Here is a 21,078-nt window from a genome sequence, read left to right on the forward strand (position 1 = left end):
AAGAAGACTATATTCAATGGGCTGTGGAGAGACAAAAATTCAAAAGGTATCTGGGTTGTTTACTTGAAGCGCAGGACTTTTGTGACTACATTTTTTTTTCCTTTTCAGTTTCTGATATTTCTCCAACAAATATCAAACTTTTTAAAAATAATTTGACATTTAAAGCATTGACACTGGAATAATTACTGTTCTGATAACCAGGCATGGTTTTTTTTTGTGTGTGTGTGTGTAGATGTGACTGAAATAACGTGATGTAACTGCTATATGTAGGAACTTGAGAAGAAATCAGTTATAGAAAAGAATATATTTGGGTAAAATGTCCAGGTGATGCTGACAGTATTCAGATGTTGATTTTTAAATCTGTTTTATAGAAGAATCAATATATCACAAATGTGGACTTTGAGTAATTGATTCCAGCTGCACTCTGGGTGTGCTGATCTCCACTGTTTCTTCAAACGTGGGAAATTCACTGTAACATTGTGGTAGTACGAGAACGCATTTGTGCTAAGAAAGAAAAAAACAAAGCAGAATGGTAGTGGTGAAAGTCATGTTTCCCTTGGCTGAGCTGCTCGAAGGGCCTCAAAGGGGCTGCTCTGGAATGTGCTTAGCAAAGGGAGTGAAAGGGAGAGTGTATAACTGAGCCCAGTTGCCTGTTGTTAAAATAAAAATAGCATTGGAAATCTTGCTGATCTTTTAGCAATATCAAGTAGAACAGCAGGTGTTGTACAAAAGCTCAAGAACACCTGATCCTCGTGTTAATCATTATATTGTTCTTGTGTTATTGCTAGCCTCCCTTCCTTATCACGTTGTGGCAGAAAGTGTTGTTAAGGGAAGAAGAGATGGTGCAGGCCTCAGGTGTTTTTTTTGGTGGTGGTAGTTTTTTTCCTTGTTATTTGCTTAGGTCTGATGAACAGTATTGTTTTTCCTCAAGTGTTAAAACATTGAAGTTCACAGAGTTCAGCAGTTAGCTCCCACTAACCATCAGTTTTCCCTAATGATATGAAAGTCTCTTGTAAAAGAGAACTTTAAATGCACACAGTTAGCCAACTGCTTATGCTAGGTCAATTAAATCCATGTGAGAACATCCATTTATAATAAAAGCAAATGTTTCTGTAGTTGAAACAGTAACAAGCTAGCTGAGGAAATTGTTAAAGAAAGTGATGTTTACTTCTGCTTTAAACTGAACCACCTGCGCAGGTTGTGTTCTGTTGGGAAGTGGGAAGGAGAATGGCTGCTGCTTTGTTGTGATCTTCAACCACGGAAGGAGCAGCATTAATGGGTTCAAAAAATAAGTGTCTGTTCATGGGAAAGGCAGAAGTGAAAATACTTTCAATGTTTGATGTAAAAGAAACTCATCATTTTGAAGAGCAAATTAAAACTGGACAAGTCCTGTGTTGTACATTGCAAACATAATTTCATGATGTATATAGGAAAGCTTCTTATGTATATGATTCTTAAGTTCATGTTATCATCGAGTTATAAAATGTCCTTTAATAAGTTTGTCTGATTTGCCTTTCTGGCTGTCTTGGAATTTATTAAATTGATTTTGTTTCCTTTCCAAATGCTGTAGTAACATATAAGAGATTAAAGCTTTCCATGTTGTAAGCTTTTCATCCTCTGGCTGTGAATATTGATTCTGGAAGGCAACCATTTACCACTGTCTGCAATGTAGTCTACAAAATCTGTGTCATTTGTATGTTAATTCACAGTGGTGGTTGTTTCTTGTTTTACAGAAGCATTTTTCAACCACCCTTTCCTGGATCAGGTTTCAACAGTCAAAAAGTGTAAGTAGTTTTGTTTTTCCAATTATTTGTGTAAATGATGAATGTTGGGGGCTAGTGAGGAAGAAAAATCTGCCAAGTATCATGCTAAATGTTCATGAGACAATTCCCTGTGTCTGGCTGTTCTATTCTATTGTGAACTTCAGAGTTGAATCGTTTTTTTTTGAACTATCACTGAGATAAGACACTTATTTGCTATTTCCTTTCATATTTCAACTAAACTTAAATACTATTGTGTGCTTAAGGATGTGCTGTGCTTATAAGTATAAGGGTTTATGAATGAAAAGCAGTGAGGAAAATAGTTTGTTTGCATTTCAGCCTCTCAGACAGTTAGTTGCATTTTTAAATTTTTTTAGTGTCTGGGTTTTCCTCTTTTAGCTTGTCCTGTACCAGTGCCCACATATGCTGGCTCAGTCTCTGGCAGTTCCTGTGGAAGCTCCCCTTCCTGCCGTTTTGCTTCTCCTCCAGTAAGTTCTCTGTTTTACAAAACAATCTCTAGAAAATATTTTCTGTAGTGCTTACCCAAGATTTCTTGAATTGGCCTTTTTGGCTGACACTTCTTATGTTGGTATGAACTGGTGATTTTAATTTTATGTGGTATTTGGAAGAGTTGAATCTGTATCATCGTGAATGACTGAACAAATTCAGTCAGTTAAATTCACAGCTGTGGTGCTATAGAACTGCCTAAATTTACATGACAGTGTTATCTGGCATTTGAAATTTCCAAAATCAAATATATTTTTTATTTCTAAAGACTTAAACAGTCTGAAATATAAATTCATCTATTTATTTATTTGGTATGTTAGTGATAATTCCTGTGTTAGAGGCTTTAGAGTTAAAAGAGCAACTTTACCTTCTGAATCACTGAGTTTATAGTGTTGGTTTTTTAATCCCCTCCCCCTCTTTAGTCTCTTCCAGACATGCAGCACATTCAAGAAGAAAATTTGTCTTCCCCTCCATTGGGTCCTCCAAACTATCTTCAAGTGTCTAAAGACTCTGCCAGTACCAGTAGCAAGAACTCCTCTTGTGACACAGATGACTTTGTTCTTGTCCCACACAACATCTCTTCAGACCACTCATGTAAGAACCTTCCTTATTTTCATATTTTAAAACACTTTCCACTCATAGCATACCTTCGTCCCTTATTATTTGGCTCTCTTTTCTCTAAATGTGTCTCAGTTCACCTTGGAACTAATTGCATCAGTTTGAGTTAGTTTTTGAAGGGAGACTATTTGGTATATGTCCATGTCCATCTGGGACATTTTCACCTGCAATTGAGTGGCCAGATATGCCAAAGACACCAAGGTCACTTAAAGTCATGGAAAATGTTGGATTTTGGCAGTAGAAGAAAAGAGAGTCAATTGTAAATAGCTGCTGATAAGAAGCCCAAGGATCCTCTCGGTGAGGAAGTCACATCCAGACTAACTGAATGTTTAGTCCATGTTTTACAGCTTTAGATAATAAACAAGTGGAGGTAAAAACATACAAAATGTTTAACATGAAAGGTTAGGCATCAGACTGGGCTTATGTAGCAGAAAGATTCAGATGCTGCACATTGCCATTTTGTATTTTCTAAACCTGAATTGCCACTAGGAAGCTAGTCATCTGACTTCTGTACAGTGCCACCAACTCGTGTTATATATTTGACTAAATTAGTACCTTGATCTCTGAAGCATTTCTGTCTTTCACTATTATAAATTTCCCAATGCTGATACATTGTACTCTTAAAAGTGGATTTAATTTCATAATTATTATAATGAGTATAGCAAAAAGAAAAATGTTAAAGAACTACTTTCCCCATTTTTGTTGTACGTCACATCTGAGTTGATTTCATACACAAAACGATTCGTAGAAAACTTGTATAAAACTTGTATATATTCACAGAAGCTTGTCAGAAGCAATTATTTCTACAACAGTAATATTGGAGATTTTTCATTCTTATTTTTTTAAGATTCTAGTTCATGATGTGGGTTTTCAATGTGTTCTTCTGCTTACTGTAGATGATATGCCATTGGGAGCAGCTGGCAGGCGGGCTTCAAGCGAGTTCTTGATGTGTGGAGGGTAGGTGTGCTGAGCTTTATCCAAAAGAAGTCTCATGTTCTAAAATGGATGCTATAGAAGAGGTGGTTGGTTTTTTTGGCAGTGATGGGTTTACACAGCTGTGAGTGAACTTTTCTTAAAGGTTAATACGCCGAGTTGAATTTAATATGAATACGTAAACAGCTGGAATGCAGAAAGTTTTACTGCAAAGCAGGTAGTTTCTGATGTGAACTGTCTTTTGACAGTGTTTCTTGTTCCTACAGGCAGTCACCATTAACTATTTCTGGAAGCTCAGGAACTGTACAGAAGCCATCCTCAGCTTCTTCTCGAAGTGCTGCTTCTGGTACAACTAACAGGTGCATGATGAAGGCTTAGTATTTCCTCTTTTTTAAAAAAGTTCTCTGTTACTGTATGGTTTGTGGTTTTTCTTTTGTTTTAATTTTAGAGTACTGCTGAAAACTGAATTGAAATAGAAGCTAGACCTGTTTTTTCCAGGCTCTCTACACTTAATGCATTATAATAGCTGATGGTTGCGTAGCTAACTTTTGGCTTGGATGCATCCCAAAAAGATTTCCTTAAGGAAAGACAACATTCTTTTGTCTGCTTAAATTTTGAACTGTCTAAAGGCAGAAACTTGAGACACATAACTAACTTGACCTCTTTGTGTTATGAAGCACAGCATGTTCTTTGTTTACTGAGTCAAGATGTTAAAAGCAGTTTATTTCTCACACAACTACGTCTTGAAAAGAGGGATTTAGAAAGCACAGTTTGCTGTGGATTTGTCTCAGGACTGGATTATCTTGCATCCAATAACTGGATGTGGCCTCTGCGCAAGCAATTATTATGAATTTTATGTTTATGGCTCACAAGATACCCAAAGAAGCCCCATAAAAGTGCTGAACATGTATTGCAGCTTTTCAATCAGCAGGGATATTAATAAAGGCCCCTTTCTGCTACATCTTTGTAGACAAAGTTTCTGTTAGTTCGAAATGGAATTGATATTCATCAGTAGTGCCTGACATCTTTCCTGTATTATACTGGAAAATGTAAATCTCAATCAGGATGCTTAACTATTCGTGTAATTGCTAAACAGAAGGGGTAGATTTGTCATTTGACCAAATAATGAATTTCATAAAGTTTTTGATACAAAATAGAAAGAGGACGAGTGGCTAAAAGGGGAATAAAACTATTATGCTGGGTGTATTTTTGGCTTACGCTAGTACTACAGGACTGCAAGTCAGCATTATTTGTTTAGAAATGCTTGTCACAAGAAAAGTTTGCTACTTTGTGCTGATCTTGTTGCAGTGTGCAAAATCTGCTGACATGGGCTATCAATAAAGCTGTAGTCTTAACTTTTGTGTTTAAGGGCAGCCAATTTGAATGGTTTGGTTGTAAAGATCCATTTGCTATGGATTGGCCATGTACAGAATATTATAAGTTTTGGTAATTTCCTATCTTATATCATCATGTGTCACGATTTTATGAAAATATGCCAGTTATGTTATCTGTATATTAGTAAGTTAAGAGCTAAATGGTTGTGTGATTAGAAACAGGTGCCTACTGTTCACACAGTTTGTACTGCAAAAGTTTGATTTAGGTATTGGTTGAGTAAATTCAGCGACTGACTGACTGCTTTAGGTCATTGTCTCAAGGTAGCAGATAACCTACCAGATGCTGCTTTGTTTTTTTGGTTATTTGTTGCTGAGAAGTGTTCTTCTATAGCGTGTGATTTTTTTTACAGAATGTTCTTATGCCCTGTGATACAGTGTTTTTTTCTGATTAGATGATAGAACTGCATGAATGGTACCCATAGTTACGCTGCTTTGTGGCAAGCAGAAGAAGCTGTGATGCTTCTTGTGCTCCAGCCAGAACAGGCACAATAGGTGGAGGCGGTTCGCTCTTCTGTGGTTAATTCCTAATTTTGTTCTCTAGATCCCACAGATACAAGATTGGCATGCAACTCTGCACACGTCTGTGTTGCCTCTTTCTCTAACCAGTAGCAAACCACATCAGACTAGGGGATGCCTAACCAGAACGTGGCTTTGGGCCTGAGCTGGGGAGCACTGAAGAAGGCCAAGTGGTATACCACCATGCTAACACAGCACTTCTGCTTCCATTTAGCTCACAGGACCTACCTGTAAGGCTGTGTGACAGCAGGGGAAGGCATATTTCATGCTGAGTACTTTAAAAGTTGAAGTGCCTTCATGACTTCCTCAGTGTCACTGCTACAGTTTGGATTTCCCCTATCCAGGTCAGGCCTAGGGAGCCTCCCTGTGCTGCCTCAGCTTGTTGTGTTAGTCATAGCAGGCTGCCTACTGCCTTTGTGTGGTTTCTACTTGTGAGACCTTCTCCTTGTGTGGAAGCTTTCAGGCTTTCCACAGCCTGTGTGGTCACAGCTGCAGACCTGTCCCATCTTCTGCCAGGCTGGCCACTGTGGGACAGCAGTTAGGACTTCTGTCAGGCACAGCTGAGAAATGTATTGAGTATGGGTTTAAATTCAGTGAAACTGATGAGGCTGCGGAAAAAGTGTTGGTACAGATCTACTGAGGCTTGTTCCAGCTGCTTTTCAAAATTACTCAGTAGTCTCTAGAACCTGGGTGGCAATAAAAGGACAAACTTGTTTTCTTTTGCTAAGGAAGGATCATGCATATTAGGAAGTAGTATTTCATTCTCAGAGATTACAAAGGGGTTATGATACAGAGTCAGAAACCAAGATTTCTGTTCAGCTGTATCCATGCAGTAAGTACTGTAACTGCTTGTTTTCTAGAGTTTTGAAGTAGGAGTGGTAGATTTTTTTTTCACATTTCCTCTGAGAATCTCTAATCTTTGTCTGTTTTCTGAAGAATTAATCAATAAGGAGTCTGATACTAAGCTGATTATATTCCCAAAAGTCATTTAGTTTGAAATTCTTACAGTCTAATTCTTTTAAAAGTGTTGGTAACTGCTTACGCTGCGGTGGTTTGATTCCCTTATCAGGCAGTACACTGAGGTAAACTGGGTCACTGACACTTGGTTGAACTTAGGCAATGCTAATCTGCAGTTTGCGTCTGCGGATTAATGTTCAGGTGTGTGGTTTTGGTCATTTTGTCAAGGGTTGGTTACATAACATGTTTTCCTTTTGCAAGTTCACTGTGTCTCATGGGATATCTCTGTGCTTTAGTGGCTTTTGTACACATTCCAGCCCTGCTGCTGAACTTCCTGTTCTTAGCACAGTGGGTTTTCCTAGAACGCTATTTTGAAGTGTGGTAAACAGAGCGGGCTGATTGGCAGGAAGTCGGAGGGATCTGTAGATCGCTGTGATGCATGACGAAATGCTTCAGCTAGTACTGCACTCTCAGCTCGATCTGGTACTAGCCAGTATAAGAAAGGTAGGTAGTAATGAACAGCTCTTTGTCTTCCTCTGTGCAGTGTCAGAGCTAGATTAGGACAAGCCAAGATCACACTGCATGTGGGTAGTTTAGAATCAGTTTGTTTGTCAGTTTCACAGATTTTTATAGAACTGTTGAGAATGGTACAATTTAGAGAGAGATTTGTCTACCTCTATTTATCTCCTCTCTCCATACCTTCCTACTTTAGGCATTGTCAGCCTTCAGTATCCCCCCGCAGTGAAACAGCACCTATCCCAGTTCCTACTCAGCTACGGAATTACCAGCGCATAGAACAGAACCTCTCCTCTACCGCCAGCCCTGTGTCAAACCCCCACGGATCACCAAGGTGAGTATTCCAACTCCTTTTTCTTGGTTCTAGTTTGTATTTGTACCTTCACAGACGTCCATGCTTTCTTACTGATGTCATTTTTTTCTGCGCAAGACTGTACTAAAGAGGCATTTTAATGATAACAAGTAATAAGTCCTTCACAAGCTCAAGGTTGTTGAACGGGCAGTTGTAATTTTTCACTAAAACAAAATGAGCTTGTTCGTTTCGGCAATTGCAACCAAAGAAGATAAAAAGATGAAGTCTCGCTTTTTTCCCTCCTTTGTGTATGATGCAGCATTACATCAGAAACTAGAAAGTAATAAATTTTGTTTTCACACATGCAATGATGAATGTGTTGTTCTGTAGAATATCCAGGAAACAGTTTTTGGCATACTATTTTACCAGCTTGTTTTAGTACAAGGCTCTAGTGTGCTAGACTTACTCTGTGCCTTGTGATCTACAGGATTGGGATGGTGAAGGTCAAAGACTCAGACTCTGAGATCTCTGGAGGTCTTTACAAAAAACACAACAACACATGGTTCCTTGTTTTTTTTCAAGATCTTTGATTTAACAGTTGTTTCTACACTTGAGGGCATGCCTTTCCCTAAAATAACTTGTTCTCAGTAGCTGAACTTTATCGAACTAAGTAAGTATTGAACTAGGTCCAATACTTAAAACTTTATCCTAATCTTTTTTGTAGGTTCCTTCTTTTTCCAACCATAAAAATGAACATTTGTGTCAATGCATCTCACTCAGTTTTAAAATTCAAAATTAAATGCCTAGTTGTCTGAATATCAGTAATCCACGTACTAAGGGATATATCTGTTTTAAATTTCTCCAGTTAACAGACTGCTATGGCTTTGAAAGTTACAGTCATAGTGGGAACAAAGGGAATTTTATTTCTCTTGTTTTCTGAATGGAAGGCCTAGCTTAAGTTATTACCTTAACAAGCTTCAGCTCTATGGCTTTCTCTGTAAATATCTTTTTTGTTTTTTTTTTTTAATTGATCCCTATGATCCTTAGGGAATTCTAACCCGCATCTCAAGGATCCACAGTTGCTATAACATGTATAATCATTCTTTTCATCTTGTTAGAGCTGGGGTTGTGAGACGCTCAAATACTAGTCCGATGGGCTTCATGAAGATGGGTTCCTGTTCTCCAGTACCAGCTGACACTGCGCAGGGTGTTGGGCGCCGGTTATCCACAGGATCTTCAAGACCATATTCTCCCTCACCGCTAGGTAAGCCCATAAATTCTTCAGGAAGGTTTATCTGGAACAGTTATTCAGAACACTAATTCTTGCCTGAAGTTGCCTGAAACTGAAATCTGCTCAACTAGATCATGGTTTCACCAGTGCTGCATACAAGAGGACAATCACTCTTCTCTAGCCCTGCTGGCTGCACTTCCCTAGCCCTGGTATTGGCCTTCTTGGCCACATGGGCACGCTGCTGGCTCACGTTCAGCTGGCTGTTGACCAGCACCCACAGGTTCTTTTCTGCTGGGCAGCTTTCCAGCCACTCCTCCTCAAGCCGATACCACTGCATTGGGTTGTTATGACCCAAATTCAAGACCCAACACCCTTGGTGAATGTCACACAACTGGACTCAGCCCATTGATCTAACTTATCCAGATCCCTCTACAAAGATTTTCTTACACTCAAGCAGTCACATCTACCAGACATTTTAACAGAAGTGGATTGTTGTAAAAGTAGGATAAATAGGTTTTATTTTCCTTCACCTTCATTTGTGGATGAAGTATAAAGCATAAATTCACGTTTTGATCTTATTTGCTTAGTTGGAACAATACCTGAGCAGCTTGGACACTGTTGTTGTGGACAGCTTCAAGGACATGAATCGAGGAGCAGAAACTTCTCAGGTGAGAGACTGGGCAAAGCAACCAGTATGATTTTGTTAAAGCTTCTGCAGAGTTCTGAATGTTTCACTTCATCTGTTTCCTGCATTCTATTCCTACTTTATACTTTACAAATACCACTACAGTGGTATTTGTAAAATATCACAAATTGCAGCATGTCTGTTTTTCAGCATTTAAATGGATATGGGAAGTTCTTTGCTTATGGGTGAAGCGAGATAATCTGTACTGAGATTTTCTAGGATGTCTGTCGAAATGTAGCTTCTGAATGAATTGAGTTACTCTTGCTGCCAGTGGCAGCAAGGAAAAAACTTTGTATTGAGAACCCTTCCCAGTGGTGGTGCTGACAATAGAACAGCCACCAAAGAGATTTAAGCCTGCTTTCTGAAATGACAGGTTTCAGTGCTATGAGACAGACAAGCAGGCTGATTTCAAACAAGCAAATTCTCAGCTGGGAATTTAGTGAGGAATAGACGAGTACTCTGTTGGAGCTGCAGGCAGAAAGGCTACTCTATAGCACATCGTTTAAATGGAGAGGAATGGAATCAAGATGAAGTGGCTCTTATTCAAAGTCTAACTAGAAAAGCACAGGCTTAAGAAGGCTGGAAGATGTGTCTTAACAGCTGGGCACTTTACTGAGCTAACTGCAAGAAGTTTAAGATGGTTTTTAAAGCATACATTTATGAAATGGAGCTGATACCAAAAGATTGCCTTGGCCAGCTCTTAAGACTCTTATATACTAAGTTACAGCACAGCCTAGGGAAAAATTAGTTAGAATAGTTTATTTTAAATTTGCCATTTTTTTTTTAAAGGTGAGTGAAATTGTTGTAACTTCAGTGTCAGTCCTTTGAGGTTACAAAGATACACATTTTATCTGGGAAGCTGTGGCCACAAAACTGAAGTCTTGCATACTGTTTGTAACTTTGCACAGTTCCTCATCATGAAAAATAAAACAATCACAGAGATGAAACCACTTGATCAAATTTCAGGTTCCTTATTTTGAAAAAGGAACAGCATCTCAGAGTAGGTGAAATGTTTATAGGAGACGTTTCCCTAAAGCCCTCTGCTTAAATGACTGTTTATAGCTCTTCCGAATGTTTGTGCTTTAGGAGAAATTTTGCGTTCATACTCAAGTGTGGACTTCCTTTGTACATAATGAGCTTTTGAAAAACATGTTCTGACAAACTAAAAATAAATGACTGCCCTAAGTAATGATCCCAAACTGTTTCATCTGAATATATATACATATTTTTATGTTTTTTAATACCTACTTTTCTTGCAGAAGCCATGAGAGGAGATGCCTTTTTATTCTGCAGATTAAATTATTACAAACAAAACAAGTCATTAACATGCAATGTTGCATTCACATTGCTATTTGCAGGAATATAATTCCAGTACTTGAGAACTTCTATTCAACCTAGAGTCTTGGTGGCTGCACTTGAAATTTCTCTATTGTTTATGCCATTCCTGCTGAATCCAAATACTTTATTTGTCTTGATGCAGGTTGCCAGAAGTACTGCAGCTGCCAGTACAGCTGTCACCCTGAAATCTTGCCTTTTTGGCAGCTTGAACACAAGCATCATCTCATCAGTGTTTGTAGCCTTAGTCCAAATAGCCGACATGCTAAATCCATTCCCTTTGCCATCTAGTGAGTTGATGATCAAACATATCTCACAATACCGCAGCCCCATCTCTTTGCAGATTAACGTTGATCTCTAGCATTTTGGGTTTCATTGCTACATTTCCAAGCACTGCAAGTAGCATTTTACTTGATTGTTTTTCATCCTTACAGGTTCTCCGATACCACCATCTCAGTCTCCACAGTCACTTTTGATGGGAGCTAGGTTGCAAAGTGCTCCAACTCTCACAGATATTTACCAAAACAAGCAGAAGCTCAGAAAGCAGCATTCAGACCCAGTATGCCCATCTTATGCTGGGTATGGATACAGTCATTCTCCACAACCAAGTCGGCCAGGTAGCCTGGGAACATCACCTACCAAACATATGGGATCGTCACCTAGGAGTTCAGACTGGCTGTTCAAAACTCCATTACCAACGATCATTGGCTCTCCTACTAAGGTCTGTTAAGTTTACCAATGTCTGTAAAATGTGAAGTGGTAATGCGTTGTCTGAAACCATTCTCAAGAATATTTTTGGGTGCTAACCTTATTTTTTATATATGTTCTTGGTTTTTGTTTCTTTAAGGCTACAGCTCCTTTCAAAATACCTAAAACACAAGCATCCTCAAACTTGCTGGCTCTGGCTAATCGCCAAGGGTCTGTAGATGCCCCATTGCAGCCTAAAGACATCACCGAACCAAGGGATTTCACACATTTCCATTTGACACAAGGAAGTGAAAAGCAAGCAGGAGAGCAGCACAGTAAAGCTACATTTGGCAGGTAGGTATTGTAACATTTATGACCTGGAAAACTGGGTGGGTAATTTGGCAGAAGAATGTACGTTTCACACAGCAATTTGGAGGGGCAAAGCATGCAGAAAATGAGCTGTGAGGATATGCTGATGTTTATTGTACATAACAAACTCTCAGTACTGTGTATAAATATAGCATGGACTTCCTGAAGCACTTTGTGTTGCTGTCTAGTTCCCTTTTGTTTTGATTATCTGAATAAGGAAGTCTCATTGCCTCTGTGAAGCCTGTTCAGTTTTGCTTCAAAATCTATATGGCAAAATTTGCAATATATTTTTTTTTAGGGAAAAAGGTCCCTTTATGGTTAGCTCTGTTTCAATAGGGCCATGATAAACAGTGAGATTTCAAGGCTTTTTGTACTTACGTTGAAGAGTTCTCTATTACCAACATAATACCAAGAATCTGAAAGCCAGCCTCTGCTGTGCGTTAGATAGGAGGAACTTACTGAAAAATCTTGTGGTGCATTCATATGTTTTTCTGTCTAGATCTGTTAGTACTGGGAAGCTCTCAGATCAACAAGTAAAGACTACCCTTGGCGGCCAGTTGTATCAAGGCAGTACAGACAGCCTCAATACAGAGCGACCAATGGATACGGGTAAGGAACAGACTGATGGATTCAAATGGACTTTGTGCTTTTTTTTTTTTTATGGTGCCATCTAGATCTTGTTCCAACTTCATAGTTGGTTGCAATAAGTTTTAGTGTCAATACAGAAACCTTTTTTTAATTATCTCTAAGGGAATATGTTCCAGTTCCTTAACACAGCTTTAAAAATAAGTGAGACGGGAAAGTATCTGTGCTAAATGCAGGAACATCGCTGCTGCCTACAGAAGCTAGAGGGTTTTGTGTTTTTGTTTTTTTTTAGTACCACATTTATGGCTGTTTCATTTCAAAATTCCAGCTTGTTTTCATCTGAAAGTCAGCTTATGTGATGACTTCTTTCATGTTAATTTATTTCTAAGTTTTTCATGTTCATTTTTTTTTGCCTTTTTTCCTCCTCCTCCTCCCCAACAGTTACTGCCTTGCCACAAGTGGCCAATAGGAGTTCTCACCTTGTTTTTGAGCAGGTGGAAGAAGTTCTGCAGACAGGGCTAGTCTTTAGCCTTCAGACGTGCCATGGTTTGCATTTAGAATTTTTCTGTTGTGTCTTATGCTGAAGGACTGATGTTCTTCTCAGGCTCTCAGAGAGAGCCTCTGGTGTTTTTACTCTAGGTAGGGGTTAGAGAGATGGAAAATAAGATGTATGCAGGCCACATCTTGGTTCTTTTTTTGTATTGCCAAGATTGTCCACTCAGCTGGTTTTATTTGTTGTCAGAACTTACAACTATTCTTGGATCTACATCAAAGCATGTTGTGTTGCAGTACTTCAGTTTGCTGCATATAATTACACAATGGTATGACTGTATGCAGTAGGGACTAACGTGTGAAAGTTTTATCTTCCAGCTCCAGCAGGGGCCTATGGAATTGCAGTGGCACCTCCTTCCATGGGAAGTGGGGCAAGTTCTCGAGCTGTTATGTTTACTGTTGGGTCTCCTCCAAGCAGTGCCACCCCTCCTACCTGCACCCATATGGTCCTCAGAACAAGAACCACCTCAGGTAAGACTTCCCAGGCAGCTCTGGACTGCTGTCAAACAATATTCAGGCTTGCCCACTTCTCGAGAGGGTGATCTGCTTACTGCCATGCACAATAGGTCCTCTACCCCATACAAAAAAGTGCTGTGTAAAGTTGAGATAAATCCTAGAGTTCTGCCTTTTCTCTACTAAAGAGAAGGCCTGAGGCACCGATTTACCATCCAGCAGTGTATAACATCTTGTGTACACTGTTTTGCTCCACCATAGGGAGTTTTAACAGCACCTATGACAAAGGTGGAGAGGAACAATTAGACCTCTTATTATGCATTTTTGCCCACTATTATGCATTGTACCAGAAGCAACATCCAAAATGAGCTGACTGCATTTTAGCATGTCAGCTACATTGTCAAATATCAAAGATCCCAAGGTAAATGCCTGAATCTGCTCAGGGTGAGCAGGAGTCTATATTTGCAGCAGTGTGCTTTTGTGAACTACAGCACAACCTTTGGTCTGTCCTATTGTGCTGCCTGCCTTGGAATCCTTGTCAGCCAATTTCCAGAATCCGTTTTATAAATCGTCACTGTATTAAGGTGAAGCCCTTGCATTCTCTACAGCATGATGCAAGGAGCAAAGAAGAGATCCTCCCAGGTGTGAATCTGTGGTGCTTACTGATTTGTCACTTGCTATCATCTGCAGCCCCAGAGCTACAAAATGAAACAACCTATTAGACTGAATGTGTGTGTTATTTTTCTTGTAGTTGGATCAAACAGTTCTGGAGGGTCTCTCTGCTCTACTAGTGGCCGTGTATATATGGGCTCCCCTCCTGGTATTTATATGGGTTCTTCTCCTCCGGGAGCCGAGGCAGCTCCAAGTCTGAAGTACATGCCTTATGGTACTTCGCCTCCCAGCTTAGAGGGCTTTATCACTTTTGAAGCTCCCGAATTGCCTGAGGAAACTTTAATGGAGGTATAGAAAAAAATAATTTAATGTTTTATAATGTTTAATGCTGCTAAAACAGAGACATGGTAAAAACAGGACTGCTCAGTGCACTTGGTAGTTTCCTCTTCACTATCTCAGATATTCCTTTTTAAGACCTTGAAAATATTCCTGTAGCAAATGTGACCATTTCTCTTTGATAGTTATTCCTGGCATTTCATGTATCTGAATAGGTAACCAAAGGAACATGACTGCTTTTGTTCACCAGAGCCTTCCAAAGAGGCCTCTGTTTTAACGCCAAGACTTTGGACGTGGGTGCTGACAGAAGCAATGTCGTTCTAGGCATTGTATTTAACTGCTTCTTCGCAGTCAGTAGATGACATTAAATCCTACTTGTGGGAAGAGTGTCCTAAATTTTTTTAAAATATGTGGAGGAGTGGCACTTTAAAAACACATGTTGGTGTGGCCCTTCACCAGGATGCTATCGTTGGACTATAAATTTCTCAAGGCAGATTGCTGTTCTGTTCTCTCATTCGCATCTAGCTGGAAGGTGTTTGGTCACTTATTGAATCTATATGTTATAACATGAATGTTTGACAGTGCACTGTATTCTTCCCACAGATAGAGTTTAAAATTTATTTAGACCTGCATTACTAATGAAAAGATTATAAATATTGCTAAGATGTGTTTGTTTAGTTTTGAAGGCTGATATTCTCTGAGCAGGGACTACGTATGTAGTGTCTGTTTTAGTCACCAACAACCAGTGAGTTGTTAACTCCAATTTAAGTTGTTTGGTTTAAAAGGCAAACTTCAGCAACAGCCACCTTTTAATACAATTGAATTCTAGATCTAAGTGTAAATTGGAATGAAGCAGATAAGCATGAAGCTTCAGATCAGTTCTTTTGTAGGTATTAGGTCTGTTATATAATAAAAGCCAAACATTCCTCCTGGCTTCTCACATGAGTACCAAAGCATACTTCTGGGTTGCTGATAATGTAATAACAAGTAATACATCTCATTTGTGATTCCCTTAGTTGCTCTGGTTTTAACAAACATAGAACTCCATGTCCCAGTTCCTTTGGCTTTGTCGAAAGACTCTGAAGTATAAGCTTACAGTTTCTTGAAATCATTAACACAGAACCAATTAATATCTGTTGATCCTTTTGGATCCATTTGGTTCTGTAGTCTCTAGTGCTGACTCTACTATGTGATATCTGCATAAAATTAACATATCAAAAGATCCTCAAGTGCTTAAAAAGAATTTTAAGTGTACTTGTTTGCCTTATGGCTTATAGTGGTTAAATTGTCATCTCCTTTTCCTCTGACAGAGAGAACATACAGATACACTGCGTCATCTGAACATGATGCTGACATTTACAGAATGCGTTCTGGATCTGACAGCAGTACGGGGAGGGAACCCAGACCTGTGTACTTCTGCAGTATCACTGTACCAAATCCAAGAGAGCATAGTTGTTGATCAGATCAGCCAACTAAGCAAAGAATGGGGGTAAGTATGTGGTCAAACAGTATCAAGAGAATTAGCAAATACCAAATGCATCAAAAATGGTTTTGGACAACCTATGCCCTCCTTTTGTTTGGAGTGATTATTTACTGCACAGAACGGTATTTAGGAATACATTTTTAACAACTGAAGACCCATGAGAAAGTTACAGCAAAGGATAGAGAGAGATGTGCTAATAGATAGATGAGGACCATGTTTTCTGGGCTGCCACATAAGCTGGGGAAAGTGGTGAGGACTGCAAACTTGTGTTGAAGTAGTTTGTTTCTGAACCTGGAAATCTATGTACCATCTTGTTTCAAATCCAAGTCCTCTGTGATCCTGTTGGCCAGGCTGTAGCAGCAGCACTGAGGTGGAGGTTGGGAAGGAGTGTCCAACTTTGACCTTTAATCAGGGTAGCCAATCAGACCTAATACAAAATCAGAAACAAGGAGAAATGGGAGAAATTTGGAGCGGTGGAAAAGGGCGGTTCTACTTTCTGCCTTCTTTCTGGGAAAAAAAAGGAAAAGAAAAAAAAATCCCTGCAAAATGTTTTCTTTTCACAACTGTGAGAATACCAGGGGCATAGGAAATGACACTGCAAGAAAAGCACACCCAGTTGCTTGTGGTAAGACCTTGACCTCAGGCATTCAGTCCCCTCAAAGAAGGGTTCCTTTTAAAAATGTCTACGTTAAAGCAGTTTGTATTTGCTGCTGCAGTTACTGCATGAGCAGATGTACTCTCAACCCGTGACAGGGTGTTTGTGGAGGGAAAGGAGGGGTGGAGTTGCATTTAAAACATCTGTTTTTTCTTCTGCTGTTGGGTCTTGTGTAGGATTGTGATAAAAAGCAGTGTCTGCCTAAGGCTTGGATGTGTTTGAGAGGTTTTTTGATATATAATTACACTTATTTTCCCCCAGACAAGTAGAGCAGCTTGTGCTGTACATGAAAGCAGCCCAGTTACTGGCATCTTCTCTGCATCTTGCCAAAGCACAGGTCAAATCAGGGAAACTGAACCCATCCACTGCTGTTAAGCAAGGTAAGTGCAATATAACCTCATTTTCTTTGCTTGTGAATTTTCTTGTTATATGTCACTCAAAAAGCTGAAGTTGTAACATTTTTGTTGTCTTCTGTACAAGATCATTTTAGATATGTACAGTTACGCATTTCTGATAGTAAACAAAGATGCAACTAGCAACTCTTAAGAAATGGGAGGTTATGAATTTGAAATGTTATGATTTGATGTATTTGATACTTCATTCCTACTAGTAGCAGAGTGAGTAAACATTAGAAACACAAGATTAAACAGATTAACTTTGCCTAGCACTGGAAGAAGCTGTACTTAGGCTGTTTGTGGTTTTGTTGTCTTTGTTTTTTAAATTTCTTACTTTTTTTTTTCCCCAGTTGTGAAAAGCCTCAATGAGAGATACAAATTTTGTATCAGCATGTGCAAGAAACTGACAGAAAAGTTGAATCGTTTCTTTTCGGATAAGCAGAGGTTCATTGATGAAATCAACAGTGTAACTGCAGAGAAACTCATTTACAGCTGTGCTGTAGAAATGGTAAGTCACTCCTTTTACCTAAACAACAGGACATTGAGGTCAATAACACATTGATTCCTTTTCTCACATACCTCTTATTCATAACCAGAAAATGTGTGTTTCCAGATTTCTGTTCATAGTAATTTTTGTTAGTCTTTCACTTTCCATCCTGCCCTCCCTTAACTGTGGCTAAAGTCCCTGGCAGATAATGTTCCTCAGGGGTATTTCCCCTACATCAGCACATTTGATACCTAAACACTAGGAAATGAACTCCCAAGCCACACAGCCTCTAAAAGTGCCCTGTGTGATGAAATACCACCCAGTATGGTTTGCTAAAGCACAGAAACAACAGAAGTAACTTCCTCAGCCCACCAGGTCAATTTGAGGAACACCAACCTTGTTCATACAAAGCAAATACGGCACCAAACATGTGGAAGCTTTTCTATGTAATTGAGGAACTTTATATCTGCCAGAGAGCAGGTACAGTAAGCGTACTAGAAACTTAACTGCTTTTTTTTTGATGAGAGGGAAATCTTTTTTACCATAGGTATCACAAAAAAGGTACCAGCAAATATTGTGCTTAACCCTGACAACGGTGTGGTCTTGCGCAATTAATTTGACTTCTTTACAAGAGAATATAGGTATGAGAATGAGCGTACTTGCTCACATATTGTCATACTTTCAAAATATGTTGTAACACATAAACACATAAGATCAAAAAGTGCTTTTACAACTTATGTGCAGAATGTCCTTTGCTAATACAGCACAGAGGCTCTGTTTTCTGACTGCAATTTGTTGTCTTATTGTCATAAAAACAGATCAGCTTAATTAAGGCTCAAAAATAGTTTATTAATGGCACTTTAATCCATTATGAATTTCTCATTTCAGTATTTGCCTAAAGCAATTTATGTAACTGAATCTACTGAATGATTCCAGGTTCAGTCAGCAGCTCTAGATGAGATGTTTCAGCAAACTGAAGATATTACATATCGATACCACAAAGCAGCCTTGCTGCTGGAAGGACTGACTAAAATACTGCAAGACCCTGCAGATATAGAAAATGTACACAAGTGTAAGTTTATGCTCAATGATGAAAATAATGAAAATTACACAGCAATGGACTGTAAAACTGAATTCATCCCTTTTTTCCTTTTTTTGACCTTTCTGTTTGCAGATAAGTCTAGCATCGAGCGAAGGCTTTCTGCACTTTGCTATAGCACAGTGGCTGTATACGAGCAGTAGGAATATCCCAAGGACCAGATGGTGTGAACATAAGGGACCACATCAGTGATACTGCACTTTTTTCACTACAGCTTAATTGTTGTCCTTGTTCTGCCCCACGTGGAAGATGATTCTTACATTTCTGTGGTGACTACCAAAGAAACAGCAGCATACTCAAAGAGGAGAAATTCCAAAAGTACATTTGTAGAAAACTTGCCTTACAGATCCAGCAGCTCCTTTTTCTTCCTAGCAACAGAATTCAAAAGAATCTGTCTTCACATTTCAAACTGATCCTTGTGCGTGTGTTTTGACTTGAATGATCAGGGTTTTTTTTCCTCACGAGGTCTATAGAGACTGGATCCTTCTGCATCAGGTACAAAAAGACATTTCCCTCAGAAGAGTCCCTCAAATGTTTGTGGGAAAAAAAAAGTTTTAAAATTGTCAGTAAAATGTGTCTGACTGAATTTGGGAAACCCTAACCATGCGCAAGTGCTGTTCAAAGCTTTTGGGGCTAAGCTGGCTTGTATCCGAGCTCACATGTTGTAAACATGGCTCAGCTTGTCTTGTGAAGGGATGGTGAGAAAGCATTCTTTTATTTGGGGGGTTGGGGAGGGGGGGAATTGTAATGGAAGAAATTGCGCTCCATCTGTGCAAAATCCTCAGTGGGTTTTCAGCTGATGTGGATACAATTTGAAGATCTTCTTCCAAAACACTTTGTTTTGCACTAATTTACTAAAGCAACTGTATATTCATTTTTGAAGAACTATATTAAAAAAAAAAAAAGAGAGAGAAGGCACAATGGACTTGGCTGAATTTCATTTCAGTGTACATAAAATTCTTTTCAGAATTTCAAATGTAGCTTCTAGAAGACTTTCAAACAAACTGTAAAAACTTGTATTCATGTGAACCTTTCCATTTTATACCTATTTGTCTAATACTTGAGTAACTACTGCTCTGGACTTTCTCAGTGATAGCGATGTTGAGTTGCTGGTTGTTTGCTTTTTATATAGATTTGGTTGCATCTTTTGTTGTGCATGCGAAATGTGCATTAATGCCTGCAGTCTCTAGGGGTGTAATGACAGTTCTCAGTAGTCTTGCTTCTTGGGCAGTATTACAAGAAATACTGTAAACTGAGAGGTTCTGCAAGGAACCACGCAAAACCAGAAAATAATGTTGGGATTTGAAATGCTGATAAATCGATGTAGAATATCTACATAGTGTGTGTGAAAAATCAGGATTATTTTGTGTGCATTTTGGGGGAGAGGTGGGAAGCTTCATTTAGCCTTATAGGCATTATCATTTCAAGCATCCCATGAGATTATCAGGACAGCGATTTGCAAAGTATTTAAGCAGATCAGCTTCTCTGGAAATGGTTCCTTACTTTATTTTTGGGACTTTTTGTTACTCAACTGCTTGAATACTTGAATAAACCATTCTCCAGGACAAAATCATTTTAATCCTCTTAAACACAGTGGTCTGAACTATTTGACAAGGTTGTACAGGGCTTACACATCAAAATACTCTTTCAGTGTTCGGATAACCATGTGTTTCCTTTACTTTGACAGAGTAATGTACTTTTTACCTTATTTATCTGTATGAAATTCCAACAGTTAATTTGAAAGTGTTTGTTTATATAATGTTTGTATTTTTAGGTCTTTAATACGGTGTTTCTACCTCTCCTTTGTAATTGCATGCATTATTCTTGAAACTAGGTAATAACTCACTGAACTGTTGTGTAACAGCCTTTTTATTATGGCCTGTATAAATGTATATTAAGGTAAAATAAATACTGACACTAGAAGTGTTTCTATGGTAAAGTGGAATTTGTGTGTGTCTGTAACCAAAGAACAATGCTGTTAACTTCTTGGGGGAGGGGGGGGGGGAACACCTGTCTGTACTTGGCTGGTTAAATCAACCGCTGAATGTTACCTGGAAGCTGAATCCCCTTGGGTCAAGAGACGCTCATCTCCGGGCGATGGGGCAATGAGCTCATTATCTCTGGGTAACTCTGGCACAAGTGTCCCCGAGTTTGTTTTCAGTTGCTTTGGGAAAACAGTTTACCTTGCTTTGTTGTTTGTCGTGAGTATTTTTGGTTGTTGTTGTTGTTTGTGGGGTTTGGTGGTTGTTATTGTTGTGTTGTTTTATCTTTTTTTTAAAAAAAAAAAAAAAAAAAGCTTTGAAAACAAATATGTTAAGCAGGTTCTTAGGTAACAGTTGTACACTCTTTCAGCAAGGTGCTTGTTTGTTGCCTCTAGCAAAGAGGAGCTGACTGGGCTGCCAAGGCAGCATATACAGAACTAAAAATAAATAATGATAGGAAAAAAAACTGGCAGTAAGTTACAATTTCTGTCCAAGCCTTACAAAAAGCAGGCTTCCTCCAGCTTGTAGCTAATACCCTCTCCCCAGCTGAGGTGTGCTGTGATAGCTGGTAGACAGCTGTTGTATTTCTTAGTTGTACTATCATTTTTTTTTTTCCATTTTATTACAAAAATAAAACCT

At 38.9% G+C, this 21,078-nt stretch overlaps 1 protein-coding gene across 1 annotated transcript in view; it reads left to right on the plus strand.

Moving 5' to 3' along the window:
• ULK2 (unc-51 like autophagy activating kinase 2) overlaps positions 1 to 20,396 on the plus strand; it is a 39,164-nt gene extending 18,768 nt beyond the window's left edge. Inside the window, exons 11-28 of the mRNA XM_035342801.1 lie at positions 1,734 to 1,784; positions 2,160 to 2,248; positions 2,690 to 2,861; positions 3,782 to 3,842; positions 4,085 to 4,177; positions 7,398 to 7,535; positions 8,612 to 8,757; positions 9,312 to 9,392; positions 11,179 to 11,465; positions 11,592 to 11,785; positions 12,300 to 12,409; positions 13,256 to 13,408; positions 14,142 to 14,350; positions 15,649 to 15,827; positions 16,738 to 16,856; positions 17,222 to 17,379; positions 18,295 to 18,430; positions 18,533 to 20,396. Coding sequence (XP_035198692.1) covers positions 1,734 to 1,784; positions 2,160 to 2,248; positions 2,690 to 2,861; positions 3,782 to 3,842; positions 4,085 to 4,177; positions 7,398 to 7,535; positions 8,612 to 8,757; positions 9,312 to 9,392; positions 11,179 to 11,465; positions 11,592 to 11,785; positions 12,300 to 12,409; positions 13,256 to 13,408; positions 14,142 to 14,350; positions 15,649 to 15,827; positions 16,738 to 16,856; positions 17,222 to 17,379; positions 18,295 to 18,430; positions 18,533 to 18,600 — 2,444 coding nt within the window. The 3' untranslated portion in view covers positions 18,601 to 20,396. The remainder of the gene's footprint in view (positions 1 to 1,733; positions 1,785 to 2,159; positions 2,249 to 2,689; positions 2,862 to 3,781; positions 3,843 to 4,084; positions 4,178 to 7,397; positions 7,536 to 8,611; positions 8,758 to 9,311; positions 9,393 to 11,178; positions 11,466 to 11,591; positions 11,786 to 12,299; positions 12,410 to 13,255; positions 13,409 to 14,141; positions 14,351 to 15,648; positions 15,828 to 16,737; positions 16,857 to 17,221; positions 17,380 to 18,294; positions 18,431 to 18,532) is intronic.
• The last annotated feature ends 682 nt before the right edge of the window (positions 20,397 to 21,078 follow it).

This window comes from Oxyura jamaicensis, chromosome 19 (genome assembly GCF_011077185.1).
Source record: "Oxyura jamaicensis isolate SHBP4307 breed ruddy duck chromosome 19, BPBGC_Ojam_1.0, whole genome shotgun sequence".
Classification (NCBI taxonomy): domain Eukaryota; kingdom Metazoa; phylum Chordata; class Aves; order Anseriformes; family Anatidae; genus Oxyura; species Oxyura jamaicensis.